The following is a 15,000-nucleotide window of genomic DNA, read 5'->3' as shown; positions in this document are numbered from 1 at the left end:
CACCTGCTACAATGCTATTGTAAACATATCTTTATTATCCTTGTTGCTTCAAAACGCTATACATATCCTTTTAAATCATCACTTTAAGTATTCTTATTCCGGAATAGGGTCAACCGAAAGCACCCTTAGTGTTATCATAGTTAATCGAGGGACTGGTTATGAAACCTTAGAACTTTCAAAAGCGAGAACAATGTTGTTGCAATCGATGTTGAATAGACCATGACCCTGCACAATCTTTTGTTTTCGCTTCGCACGGGCTCGCAAATTAGTTGCGCATAATTTAATCAAAGTATTTGATTGGTTATCTTCTCAAAAAAAGGTGTATACGGACAGAAACATGAAACAAAGGAACTTGTCCAGTTTCATAACCATCTCCATGCATTAACTATGGTGTTATAGAATTAGAAAATTAAACGAGACTTACCTGGAAGTTGAAGTTTGATTGGAATTCTATCAGGCATCTAGAGAGCAGAGATTACACTAGATACTACGCATGCGCACGGTTGCCTTTAAAGAGGAGTGGCCACATGAGGCCCCATGAGAAAAGAACACAATATAACAAAACCCTGGGAGGGATATCTTGAACAGTGGGTGGGCGTGTAATCTCTGCTCTCTAGAGGCCTGATAGACTTCCAAGCAATCTTCAACTTCCAGGTAAGTCTCGTTTAATTTTCTAATTCTATCAGGCATCTACCGCAGAGATCCCACGAGATTTTAAAGTCATGTGGTCACTCAGGACATCAAGACCCAATTTATTGTACAGAACCACTAAGTACAATGTATACCAAGGCATTAGATAACCTGCACAAAATCAACTGAACTTTACAGAACAAAATATTGCCTGACAATAGGGGTAACAATCAGTGCGTTTCCATAGCAGCAGAGAGGATAGCATGACTAAAACTGTCAGATACATTTGGGGACTGAACTGGTTTGTTGTAGAAAGTGTTGAAAACACAGTCACTGCTCCAACTGGCAGCTTTCATAATTACAGGCAATGAAACATTACAGCTACGAGCCTTGCTTGTAGATGCTGCTCGGGTACTATGCGGTTTAAATATGGTGGTGTCTACACCAGCCTTTTGCATCACAGTCCTGATCCATCTCGAAATAGTGTCCTTCGACACCCCATGATGCGGCTTGGCATAACTAATGAACAGTTGCTGCTCCTCTCCCCGTAATGAGGAGGTACGAACAATATATTCATCAAGAACTGTTGCAACACATAACATATTATCAGCAACGAATCTAGGTATAAGTAAAATGGGCTGTGCTCTGCCAGGGGCAGATTGTTTACCTAACTGATCAATACAAAAAACGGAGGACGTATCGGGGTTCCTGCGCACTTGTCCCAAATTCATGAGATGAAGTGTTTGACAACGCTGGCCCGTAACTAAGGCACATAACATGACAAGTTTATGGGTAAGGTTCTGCAAACTGATCTCCTTAGGAGGATGAAGTGTCTTAAGGGTAAGTAAGAACTATTGAAGTGTCCCAGGTAGAAGTATAACGAGGGAAGGCTGGCCTTGTTTGGAAAACTCCTTTTAAGAACCTTTGAACGAGTGGGTGATTCCCAACAGTAACATTCCCATCAAGGACTATGAAGGAAGATAGGGCACTTCTCGCAGTATTTAAACAACTGTACCCTAAACCCCTTTCATAGAGTTCTTGTAGAAATTCCAACACATCATTTACAGGTGGGTAAAGGGGATCCACAGCCCTCCTATCCGCAAATAACTGCCACTTCTCAAGGTAGACCCGGTATTGTTTCTGGGTGGCTGTCCGCCACGAGTTGAGGATTGTGTCTTGAGTTGCTTGTGAAATTCCTCTACTCTGGAGGGATTTCCGGATAAGAGGCAGGCCATCAGACGAAGCTGGCTGCCCAGGGGGTGGGGCTGTTCTGGGTTGAAGGGTAGATGGACATTGCTTTTGTGTCTTGGCAGGAGGAGTGGCTTCCGAATCAAGAGTCTGGTTAGCTTGGGGTACCATGGCTGTGTGGGCCAGTTGGGGGCAGTCAAGATGGCTTGAGCATGATCCATTTCCAGTTTCTGCAAAAATTGTGGTAGGATGCTAAAGGGGCGAAAGGCGTATAAAAAATGATTAGTCCAATCCAGAGTGAAGGCATCAATTGCCATGGCTTGAGGGTCTGGAAGCCATGAGACATAGGTTGTCAGTTGATAGTTTAACCGGGAAGCAAACAAATCAATGTTAGGTGGCCCCAGGATGTTTACTATCCTATTGAAAACATCCACATCAAGTTTCCATTCAGTTGAGTCATCAAAAACCCTGGATGCTTGATCAGCGATAACATTGATTTCCCCGGGAATGTGGCTTATAGAAAGCCATATGTTCTTGGGATGCACCACTCCCATATCTGTCTGGCAATGTCATTACATGGGAGGGAGTGAGAACCCCCCATGTTACGCACATATGCCTCAGCGGTGGTATTATCAGTCATAACTCTAATGTGATCGTGGGTTACTTCCTTACAAAGGGACTGCAAGCCCAAGAGAATAGCCTTTAGCTCCAAGTAGTTTGTATGGTGGCTTCCTTCTGAATTGGACCACCGTCCCCCAGTTGTGGTATTGTTCAGGTTTGCCCCGCCCCACCCCTGGGTTGAGGCATCAGTGTACAAGGTATGACTTATCTTCCCATGATCAATCCTCCTCTTAGAGGTCAGGGCATTCCTGATCCACCAAGAAATGTCTGCAGATGCCAATGTAGATAAAGGCATAGTTTGGTCAAAATCTCTGTTGGTAGTTTTAAGAGCTGCAGCCTTTTCTATTTCTAGCTGACCATAGAAAAGTTCTCCGTACTCTACACCCGGGAAGCAGGAAACCATCATGCCAATTAATTGTGCTACCTCTCTAATAGTGGGTGATATGCTGTCAAGGATTCTTTGAGCTGCACATTTCAGTTTCTGATGTTTATCTACTGAAATGGATACTGTCATATCCAGAGAATTTAAAACAAACCCTAGGTGATGCAAGACCTGGGTTGGTATGGTCATTGATTTGACTTCATGAGGCAAGAAGCCCAAGTCGTGATACAGGGTTAGGGTATCATCAATGTTTGCTTGGCACTCTTCAGGGGAGTAGCCTAATAAAAAGGAGTCATCAAGGTAGCCACTTGATATATGTCCCAACTCCCTGAGGAACGAGAACACAGGTTTCATAAGTTTGGTGAAGAGACGGGGAGCAGAAGACAGCCCCTGAGCCAAGCATGTAAATTGATAGTTTCCTTTCCATATGAATTTGAGATATTTTTGGTGCTCTTTGGCGATAGGCACTGAATAGTAGGCATCCCGTAGGTCAATGGACGCCATGTAGCAGCGAGGTCTCATGAGCTGGGTACAAGTATGGATGGAATCCACTTTAAAATGATGAAAACAAACAAAGGTATTGAGATCCTTCAAGTTAAGGATCATGCGGAAAGACCCATCTTTTTTAGGTTTTAGGAATTTGGATATTTGTGCATTGACATTTGCACTTTCCTGAGTGGAAAAATTAATTGGCCTCGGGATGGTGAACTGCACTGGGATAAGGAGAGAGTCTATCTTGTATCTCCTTACGCATTCAAGATGCTAGGGTCATGTGCTAATTTTGCCCATTTTCCAAGAAAATGTTGAATTCTCCCAGCTATAACGGGAGGACAAGTCTTGTCACCCTTAACAGATAAAAGAGGAAAGTGACTTACAGTGTCAGGGGTCACTTCTGTGTCACAGATTTCTTCCCCCTGGAGGTGTTGTTCGCACTCCGGTTGTCTTTGTGATTGAACTGGTAATTGTTTCTTCTTGCGGGGTATCCCTGATGGTGATTCCCCCTGCGATGGAATAAAAAAGAGCCCCTGGCTGAATAGGAGGATCTAGAATACTCTTCATAGCGCTTCCTCTTGTGGCCAGTGAGTTGTTTCGCGGCTTTGTTGCTTTCTTTGACTGTTTTCAGTCGTTCTGTAAGGTCATCTCCAAACAATTCAAGCCCCACTGGCTGTTTGCTGCTACATATGGCTTTGAAAGTGTCATCGAGATCTACTTTGAATAGATCTCGCCTACACATGTTCAGGTCATGTGTGGCAGAGGCGACCAGAAGCACCGAGCCTTTCCAGAATTCATCCGGAGAAGGCATTGTCCCTTCCTTTTCAAGGACTTCTCCTGTAGTTCCCATAAACCTGGCTATGGAAATGATGCCCTTAACAAGTGACTCTTGCACTTTTTGTAACCGCGCATCCATGCTTCGGGTGGTTTTTATCCCAGATCTCAAAGTTGACCTTTGTCACGGAGAAGTTTGCAATTTTCTGGCCTCTTGATGTTTTCCCTCCGTTTGAGTAAGGCTGGCTCATTTAGACCCGACGCCAGGAGACTGTCAACAAGTGACGATACTTTCTCATGTAGAGGAGGCTCGGTTTGTTCGTCCTCGGTCACTTCCTTAACCAGCTGTGCGATTTGAGCGCAAGAGGACGCTCTTTCCCTTTTTGGCGGGTGGTTCCGTTGGCTTGTCGGCGGCGGCGTTTTCCTCGCCTTCACCCTCGGAGGAGTTCAAGATCTCATCCTCCTCTTCCTGTGCTGCATCGTAAGCAGCTTTTAATGTCTGCACTACAGGCGCGACATTAGAAAGTAGACTCGTTAGCTGGTCTACCTTGTGATTTAGTTCGACAAGGCCCAACTCGCCGGTCGTTTTGGTTTGTCCTGTACGTGTGGCACTGAGAAGTCTGGCTACGCCAGTAATCGTTGCTTTCGTGGTAGTGCCCGGTTGAACGTCCCCAGAAGGACGAGGTGAGCTTTCCCGCTCACATGAGGTTCGTGTCTTACTCGGCTTCGCCGAGGCAGATTTTGACTTTTGGGCTTCCTTGAAAAGCCCATCCATGCTATTTTCCTCCGCCATTGTTGAAAGGTGAAGCTCACCTTTAAGAAGAACTGATTTGCCTCGCAAATCTCTGCCGGATGGTGTAGATTGACGGGGAAAACACTCGCTAGAAAACCATCCACGCTACAAGATAACGAACACTCACGTAGAATGACCAACCGTGCGCATGCGTAGTATCTCGTGGGATCTCTGCGGTAGATGCCTCATAGAACTTCTTTTAAGTGTTGTAATGTAGTCATCGGGAAAAAAAAACCTTGTTTAGCCGTAATTTGAAAAAATTAGTTTAACTATATATAGATGTAAAAAGTCGTGGGCGTTGGTTGGTTGTTGAAGTGGCGGAAGGTTTGTTGACGTGCAGGAAAGCAAAGAGTTGAAGAACGAAAGCCTGAGGGCAAAAGGGAAAAGAACGGAGAACACTGCTAAGAGCCATTAGCGGGAGCTGCCGGAAGAATCAATGACAAAACCCCTTTTTCAGTGGCGGCGAGTAAGGAAAATCCTTCAAAGAATTAAAGAAGCTTGAGATAAGCAAGAAAAAGAGAAAACTCGAAGAAAGTGACGCGGGTGCAGTAAAGTGTGAAAGGAGAAATTGATTGCCAGAAGAGAAGGAGGCGCGGAGGTGGGAAACAACTTGTCGAGGCTTTTGCTGCTGGTTTGGCACAGGACTGAACTGTTTGACCCTAAATATTAGAGTAAAGTAATTAGTATATTTAGTATTATCGTTAAGGTTGTAAAGGAATAGACAATGATTTTTAAGTAAGGTTAGTTTTATGTACCCTAATTAGTCTGTAATATTAGGCAAGTTTAGGTTTTCTTTTTTCCGGTAATATTAGGATCTACAATTTTCTTTTTTTCCCTCTCTTAAATTAAAATCATTAATTTATATTTGTTAATAACTTTCATCCTTTTGCGTTGCGCAATTGTGGGAAGGGGCGTGTGTGTGTCGTTGTCTTTTTTCGTTTTGTGTGCGAGCCCACATTCACACAAACTACAACATGCTCAACACATTGAAATAATTTGTTTATTTTTCCTATACCATTTCAGTAAGTTACAGAGTCAAAAACTTTTATTGTGGAAGATTTACCGATTCACCCCCCAAAAAATACATAATCTGCCCCAAGCCCCGACGAGGGCGAGAGCAAAGAAAAAAAATTATGTTAACTTTAATAAACTCCTTTACATATATGCAATGTGTCTAAAAATTCTTAAATTATTAGAGAATAATAAGCGTAAAGCTGATGTCTGATTATGTATTTGTGACGATGCCTGCCCCAGATCCTTTGAGGGTAAGCAGTTCCACAGAACCGCAACGCTATAGCTAAATTTTGCAATAGCAAGTTTTTTGAAGGAGGTCCCCAGCAGTAAATGATCAATACTGTGATATAGGTTGACAAATAGTTCGCTTAGATAATCACGTATAATTTTAAAAAACCGTAATGGCTTTCTGCATTTGTGGCTGAGCACTTAACCTCCATCTCAAGTTTATTATTATTCTATCAGCGCGATGTTGCAGCTTCTATGATTTACAAGAAAGCGTGTAACTGTATTATAGGTCAACAAGGAAAAATAACTGTGCGGGATGCTCTTAAGCGCCACTCTCTGCAGCTCGTTGCTGGTAATAACGTGAGAACATGAACAAACGAAAACTCTTTCTCTCAAAAACGTATTAATAATTTATGAACCCTACATCCTATCAAAACACCGATAAAACGTCACGTGCATGAGCTTACACCCGACAAAAAACTTCTCATTAGAATTCTTCATATAAGGAATAATAAGGTTCAGTTTGTTCTTCTTGTATGCGAATATTTTCCTCTCACATTTTGCATCATCGTTTGGACACGCTTTTTGAGGAATATTTAGGAAGCCGTCATGTTTTCTCGGGTCTAAAACCACGTTTATTAAACAGTCAATCTAACCATAGTTAATCTAGGGACTGGTTATGAAACCCTGAGAATTACAAAAGCAAGAACAATACAGTCGCAATTAGATGTTGAACCGACCGTGACCCTGCACAATCTTTTGTTTTTGGTTCGCAAGTTGATTTCGAATAAATTAGTCGAAGCTTTTGATTGGTTATCCTGCCGAAAAAAGCGTGTTTTTGTCGGGTTTTGTGCGGGGTCAAGGCCAAAAAAGCGAACAAAAACATGAAACAAAAAAACTTGTCGAGTTTCATAACCAGCTTACATCTATTAACTATGATCTAACAACACATTTCCTGCAAACTTCAGCTGCACTTTAGTTACGTACTGAATGGGTTATAATAGTCGCCTATTTAAATTTGCAATTGAGTTTTTGAAGGCGCTGCCGTCGTCGTTCTCAAGCTCCCTAAAGCACCCAATTAGGAAAAATAACTATTAATTGTTTTCTTAGTTTCTTAATCTTTTTTTTAATACATTAGCCACTAGACTGAATTTCAGCTGCCTTCTCCATACCCTAAGTCACGAGGGGAGAGGCTACTAGTTGGCAGAAATACAATATAAGGGAGTTTGACGCCTCTAACTTTCAGTTATACATGTGTCACTTTTTTTGAAAAAATATTATTCCATCAAAATATAAATAGCACATATTTGCAAGAGCATTTTGTACCATCTCTGCATTTTACAAATTAAATAATCCTACTTTATTCAAAAAAATATTTCACATGAGAAAATATTTTACTATGATAATGTCTCGAACTCTTATCACCCAGGTATCAACTAGCGATGAAAGAATGCGCCTCTTCGCACACCAATAGGATCAATACCCTCGGCAACCATATAATAATACTATCATCTTTGAAACCTTTAATATATCCCTATGTACTGTAACTATAGATGAACCATAATATATACGGCAAGCTATCTCCGGTGTAACCAAAACAACACAGACTACAACAACCCCCGAATGATTTTTACTGTGACGCGTTTCCAGTGGTTGATTCCACCATGGTGAAGAAGCTGTCCGATCTCCTGAGTGTCGCCGGTAAAGGTGGAACTGCATATTGCATGGGTCTTGTCCATATGTTATCAGCTGATGAGCAACTCACCTTCTGGATCATTCGCGGCGTCACTGGCATTTTCTTTGGAAGCTCGTATTCTTTTGTATCCTGTCGTATCATATTCATAAAATTGAAACATGTCGTAACGTCAATACAATCCAGAATGACAAAAAAAATTAAAATTTTTCTTTGTCTTACCGGGATATGAAGCGCCTGAAAAGGAGAGCAAGTATTTCCTAAACCCCCTCCGCTTGTTAACTTTCTGTCCACGTTGCCCACATGATCCCTGCGAGACTGCCGCGTCTCCATCCGACGTCTGAAGTCTTTGTTGTAATGATCCCCCAGAATAGACTGACGAAAAACACAATTATTTAGGTGACCAGTTGTCGGAATAATCAAGACGAAATCAGAATTAAAATTGGTAATTTTTTAAAGATTTTCTTCTCTTACTGGAGTTAAGATGGATACGTGGACACTTCGTTGCAATAACAAAAACTTACCCAAGATTTAGGAGTTTTGGATGACCTCTCTAACACCAAGCTTGACATTGACCTATAGTAATCGGTCTTTCGCCAGTACTGAGGATCTTCTTCGCTTCCATCTTGTGCCTTTCCCACCTCAATTGGTGGAAGAAAGGTACTTTCGCGTGGTGCATACGTAAATTGCCTATGGAAGAGCCATGAGAAAAATGATGTTACAGACGGGTTTCAGGGGATTAATTTTGCCATTCCGTTCGTTGAAACAAGGCATACTAAACAAAAGTTCCCGATCAAATTTATAAACAGGTAACATATTTCTTTTCTTTCTTTCTTTATTTATTTACAAAATTCGCCCTGAAGCAGGTGAACATACAATAGAACACTAGGTCCCCTGCTAGGTAAACCCACCACCTAACCATCCCCCTAAAAAGAATTCATACCCATTCCCCGGAACCCCAATAATAAAAGAAAAACCAAAAGAAAGAAGTATTCACAAAAAAAAAAAGAAAGTTAACAAGAACATATAACAGTATTGGCGCGGCGGCACTTTGGATAGACTAATTTATAAGGACGAATGTCATCTTGATTGAAAACTGAACTTAGTTTATTATGGAAAAAAGATTTTAACTTTTTCTTAAAACGTAGTATCTCAACCTCCGATGTTATAGCGACAGGTAATGCATTCCATACATTAGTTACTCGGATGAAGAAAGAGTTCCGGAAAAAGAGATGTATTAGAAGTGTCGTTATTGAGAAAAAGCCCAGAAGAACCCTAAAGGGAACGCCCACAACAAAACTGAACAAGGTTATCTAGATCAATGTCAGTAAGTCCATAAATACACATATAGAAAAATAATAAATCAAGATATTCCAGCCAGTAGCTAAAGCGGGAAAAAACGCGACGAGTGAAGCATACAAGGAAACGAGAAGGGAACATGGCGCAAGGTTTAAACTGACTGCTATAATTAGTGCCCTGAATGCTGACCAAAAACAGGTGCAACTAATAGTTACTAACCTTTCACTGGATTGAGACAAACCAGACGCGACTGAACTTGGCGGGGGAGGAGAAGGTGGAATAGAACTTGCATTGCTAAGTTCAGAGGGATTCAGGGGCTTTTTGCTCGCTGGAAATTTCTCTGTTTTCATCCCAGATTTTTCTGAACAAAAAAGAAGAATTCGAAGCAAGTGTATTAACAGACCAAAATCTCTTTTTATCACGTTACCCGTTCGGATTCCCGTAAACGGCAGTCTGGCTCAAGTCCTGTAGTACACATATCTTGATCGGCAGCGGCTGCCTTATCAACCCTTTTGACAAACTGATGGTAACTGTGCTTTCAAAAGCGACAGCTCTGTGATACCTGCTAATCGAACTGATTCCTGAATAGCAAACAAAATGGTGAAAACAAAGGTGACAGCGACTTACCCTGCAAGTCTATAAGAGCTTGGATCGTCAACATTCCAAAGACGTTTCTATACAATGTAAAATGTCAAAAATTGCTCAATAAAGTAGAAAACAATAGAACGACAGATATAATATTTAGCAGAGAAAACCAAAAGAAGTTTTCTTGCGACTGCATAAAATTCAAGAAGCCCGCGCAATACCAACCTGACCAAACATTCCAATATACTGGGCCGTCCAGGGTCCAGAGTCTTGCGGTGCAGTCTTCCGAGGCAGACAGCAATAAGGGACCTTGATCACGTGACAAGTATTCTATACTGACCACTGAACCTTGATGCGCATGCCATCGAGCGAGTTGAGGTGGTTTACCCTCTGGACTGTCATCTAAGCTTCCCGCACGCTGAGTTGTAGACCACACCTTAAAGGACAATCAACCCTAACAGTTTGTGTATATTGAGAATGAAAGTTCTCAAGTCGACATCTTTTGGTGTGCCTGAGGGCTTAGAACTCGGCCCTATGCTGTACTCAATGTATACTGCTCCACTTGCAGAGATAATCAAGCAACGTAAACAAGGCTCATCACTTCCATGCCGATGACACCCAGATATATATTTCTTTTTCCCCAATTGATATGAGAGAACCAGACCTCTCTAAGTCAAGGATTGAGTAGTGTATCAGGATAACGACTCAACAAAACTAAAGCTGAATAATGACAAGACGGAACGTTTCGTTCTCATATACTGTCCCTGTGTTTTGGAACTCCTCTCCCAGGAGAGAGATTTCTTAAGAAAAGGCGCTATATACAATGTATTATTAATAATATTACTATTCTTATTATTACCATCATCATCATTATTATCATATGCCACATCCTCAACCAATAAGAGGTGGACAAGAAAGCTTATTTGACTCATATGATCATCGGCATATGTGCGAATAAAGTAAAATACTGTGGTGTTGGTTTAATGACATTCGATTGAAAACCACTCTTTCGCGGTACTGAGAAATAAATTAGGCGCAACCATGCCATCGACCAAGTAATATAATGCAATTTACGTCTCTTACTTGAGCAATGATAGCCTCTGCTCTTGAGATGCAGTATGAACGGATGTCGCACACTGTGATGTAACCATTCGAGTCCCCGGTAACCATAATGTCGTTGCTGGGGTCTGTTGCTAGGGCAGGAACAGTGGTTTCATATTCGTAGGCAGCGTGGAACCTCCCTGAAAACACAGCGAAGCACTAACTTCAAAACTAGTAAACGATTTGTACTTCAGACGTCGCGTACTCGGTTAACCATGACCTAGCTTTTTTTCCACTAAGCTTCAGTTTTGATATGGAGAGCAACCACTTTTACTCCACCTCCTGATACGTACTATGTTACGGCTTCACTTTGTACAAAGCCTCATCATCATCATCATCATCAATCTTTATTTAAACAAGAAATGATATCATCTTACAATGGTCTTAAATAGTGTGAATTGAACCTAAATAACAGTAACGCAGCACCTAACTATTGAAATAACAGAGTAGAATGCAATAAAAAATTAAGAGTAAAAGTTTATGTGTATTAATGTGTGGCCGCTATGTAGAGAGAATCATCAATGTGGATTCCAAGGGATTTATATTTGACAACCTGGTCAAGGGGTGTGTTACTAACTCAACTGTAAAGTTGTCATGAATTTGGGATAATTTGTGTTGGCTCCCTATAAGCATGTACTTTGTTTTCTTGACATTCAACGTTAACTTATTTGCTGTCAGACATGATTTAATTAATTCCATATCACGATTCATTTTAAGTTCAAGGATATAAGGGTCGTCTGCAGATGAGGTAAGAGTTGTATCATCTGCATACAGTCTGGGTTTTGAAAACAATTACATGATGGAAGGTGATTAATAAAATAGCAAATAACAGAGGTCCAAGAAAGAGCCCTGTGAAATGCCACATGTCCGATTACAGGAATCAGATTGGGTCCCAACGATAAAGTTACCTGTTTTCGACCAGTAGATAGGACTGAAACCACCTAATAGATTAGAATTGACACCATCGAGTCTCGCTCCATTTTTTTTTGTTTTCCAAATCTTGAATCAGTGGGCTCTGAAGTATATTTTCCCGAAAAAAAATTCTGAAAAAATAATTTTAAAACCACTAAAATTGCTTTTCTTTTTTCCCGCCATAATCGGCGTGCGAAAATGCTTGACGCATCATGTCAATCAAAGGTGAGGGGATTGGGTAACAGCCTTCACGCGCGATCTGCTATCTTAGCAAGTGCCCGAACGCTGATTGGCTCAGCATAATTGGCTTTCAAGTAGGGGCGGAGTTATTCAGCAGACCGTGAAATGCACGCGAAATCTTCAAACATCGATTTTGTTAGGGATATATTTTGACGCCAAAATTACAACTTCTCGGATCTCCTGTCTCGTACGCGTCTTAAGCATATCGCTTCCATATTTTCAATTCTAATAGCTGGATTGATACTACGCACAAATACGCGTGTGAGGAATTTTGCGTTTTTGTCTTCGGAGACTGTGATTTTATGGCCTTTTTCTGCTCCAAATTAAGGATGAGCTGAGAGTTTTCGACTTTGGTGCGTGACATTTCCTTGATTCTTAACATAATCAAAAACTAGTCCTCACAAAGGTCTTGGAGTTGCATTCATCTGTGTACGAAGATGGCAAGTGCGGTTTGTTTTCGGGGGCAATAAAGTGTGAACGGGCAGGGGCTTCTTCAGTAGACTCGGTCGTTCTGAGTTTGAGCGCCTCAAAACTAAAAGGCAATCATTAAATAACAACAAAACTTTATTCAAACTAAGTTCAATTCTATCAGACTTTACTAATGTATTATAGTTTGACCCTACACAAAAAATGCGTGTGGCGACCAATTTTATTTTTTCCGTCGAGACCACCTCGTTTTCCTGTTTTAGGCCGGGAGGCGCCTTAAAAAAATTTTTATCAATATTCCAAATATGAATTCATTTGTGACCTCTGTTCCTGTGGAACGTACATAGGTCTGAAAACCAGATTGGGGTTGCCATTTAACAAGGAATTATCACTGAAATGATTTAACATAGTTGGTTAATTACACCTCCTTCACTGAGTTATCTCTACACACGCAGAACTGCTATCGGTCCCTTATAGTTATTAGGATCAAATTTGAGACCTTCTTTAAATACACGGTAAACTATAGCTTGTTTCCAAGCATCTAGAAATATTCCGTGGGTGATGGTACAGAAATTTATTAAGAAACACAGAGTTATGAGCTGTGGAGTAACTATAGGTGGCCGCCTCTTTTAGTAAACGATTGCAGAAATGTTACCAAGGCCATCGACCACGGTATTCTACGAATTAAATCAAAGACCCTCTAGATATGATACTTCTGAGAAATTAAAGGCTTGTTCTGATGGCTTAATGTAATCCTTACGCAACAGTACATTACATACCATAGGTTCGTTGACACGGGCGTATAAACCACCAAAACTCCAAATATCCACTTCTGAAGAGACAAGGTACAGCACTCTCCTGATTCTTCCAGTGAGCTCTGAGGGTAAGAAACAGTAACTTATTCCCACCGGCAGACCACCACTGCTTGCTTCGACTAAAAAAGATTTAAGAAGAAACGCAATAAGGTTGAGAAGAATTTTTAAAAAAAGGCAATAAGAAAACGCAAATGGGTAGGCATTTACTAGAGTATATCTGTCTTGCACTAGTCCTAGGCTTCCTAACTCTATGGTTTTCCTGTGAAACCAAACAGATATTTTAAAAAAAACCAGAAAGAAAGAAGCTACTACAAGGAAAATATAACAAGATGAAGGCACAAAAAAGAGAAGAAAGAAGAAGAGGAAGACGACGAAGAAAGAACAATAACAAGAACCACGGTGCTACAACAACAAATGGGAGATAAGGTATTTTACTACTTTTGTGTGTTCTCTCACGTTGCAGGCTCAAAATCTATGTTCCTGACATATAAAACCACGTTCTCTTCGCATTCTCTAATCACCCATCATCTTTACATTAAAACACGGAATCCCATTCATTTAGAGAGAGCAGTGCAAAAATCTCAAATATTCTACTAAATTACAAATGTGAAATAAAAGATTTCAGACTTGTCTGTCCTTTTAATAGTACCGAGAGAGAACCTGTTCCCATCCGTCCTAACCCTTACCCGTAGCCAGCCTCAGTATATGGTCTTGGCACAAACAAAATTTATGCGTTGTGAATTTCTTAGATGTATAGGAATGCACAGATGTTTTGTACTATTTAAGAAAGTTTGAGCAAAATGATCTGATGCCATTTGTATTCTTTAATTTATAAATTATCTGTGGCGTAATTGCTTCATGTCTCCAAGATTATCCCACTCAAGTTCACCCAATATCTGAACAGGTCGTCCTATTCGGGTAAATTAGAGGGCGTTAGCCCTACCCATGGCCGCTCTGTTCAAGGATGTGGCTGGAGCTCTCGTTACCAAAAATCCCGTTCCCCCACAACTCCGCCCACACTATGTTTACAGAATAATCGAAATATGGTAGTACTGAGGGAGTTGTACATCGTGAGCAATGCATGATTAGGGAACGACGATGACCCTCACCCGTCCTCAAGGCTCCCATATCCCTTGAGGATTTTTGCTAGCAATTTTTGTCCACATTGACCCTAACCCTAAACTTTAAGCGTTACAAACATGATTCTTTCTATCAGGCTTAGTAACGGCTGGTAATACAAAATTGGTACTCCATTATCAGGAATGAAGTTTGTTGTTAATCTTTGTATATCGGTATCACTTTAACTTATTTCCAATCCCTTTGAGAAAATTCCAGTTCTAGATGGACAGGTTGCATAGATTGGTAACGGATGGAGCTAAAGCCGTCTGTAAACGCCATCTAGACGCAAGCTTTATTCTTAGGCAGAGTGCTCTTAAAAATTTTAAGAAACTTCACTGAAAGGACGTTGTGTAACGTTTATCCCTCATACTGAAGTGAGTGCCGTGCATAGGGGGGATATAATCTGAGTAGAAAGACTTGATGAGATGGCAGCTGAAAAGATGGTTTCGGCCCCCAATTTCAGTAAAATGGAATTTGGCAAGTAGCATAATTTTGTGTTGTCTATATGTCATCGCTTTTAATGGATGATTTACTCAGATTATTACCCAGTAAATTTATTATTAATCCCATTCCATGTCTGGTTATGTTTCATTTAAGTTTCTCTCTGAAGTAATTATTATAGTCTTCTGGGTGTTTTTCAGATTTAATTGTGCAGTTAACTTATTTCTGATAGTTTTTTAGTTTTCTT

General features: G+C 40.8%; 3 protein-coding genes across 3 annotated transcripts; all 3 read right to left on the bottom strand.

Annotated features, from left to right (window-relative positions):
* Positions 1–860: 860 nt before the first annotated feature.
* LOC138014016 (uncharacterized) lies at positions 861–3,325 on the bottom strand. Its single transcript, XM_068861047.1, has 3 exons — positions 2,429–3,325; positions 1,646–2,070; positions 861–1,248 (listed from the first exon to the last, which is right to left on the bottom strand). Exons 1-3 carry the CDS (start codon positions 3,323–3,325, stop codon positions 861–863), a joined length of 1,710 nt encoding a protein of 569 aa, XP_068717148.1.
* A 382-nt stretch (positions 3,326–3,707) lies between these two features.
* Positions 3,708–4,880, bottom strand: LOC138014015 (uncharacterized). The gene is given in 3 exon segments (XM_068861046.1): positions 3,708–4,246; positions 4,249–4,432; positions 4,635–4,880. Coding segments are annotated over 3 exon segments (969 nt in total).
* Positions 4,881–5,858: 978 nt separating this feature from the next.
* Positions 5,859–10,063, bottom strand: LOC138058945 (uncharacterized). The gene is made up of 6 exons (XM_068904412.1): positions 9,925–10,063; positions 9,742–9,788; positions 9,334–9,475; positions 8,340–8,505; positions 8,038–8,190; positions 5,859–7,947 (listed from the first exon to the last, which is right to left on the bottom strand). Exons 2-6 carry the CDS (start codon positions 9,773–9,775, stop codon positions 7,753–7,755), a joined length of 690 nt encoding a protein of 229 aa, XP_068760513.1. The 5' UTR covers positions 9,776–9,788; positions 9,925–10,063; the 3' UTR covers positions 5,859–7,752.
* Positions 10,064–15,000: the final 4,937 nt, after the last annotated feature.

The sequence above is a fragment of the Montipora capricornis genome, chromosome 8 (assembly GCF_036669925.1).
Source record: "Montipora capricornis isolate CH-2021 chromosome 8, ASM3666992v2, whole genome shotgun sequence".
Lineage (NCBI taxonomy): Eukaryota > Metazoa > Cnidaria > Anthozoa > Scleractinia > Acroporidae > Montipora > Montipora capricornis.
This window is presented reverse-complemented; position numbering and strand designations above follow the sequence as displayed.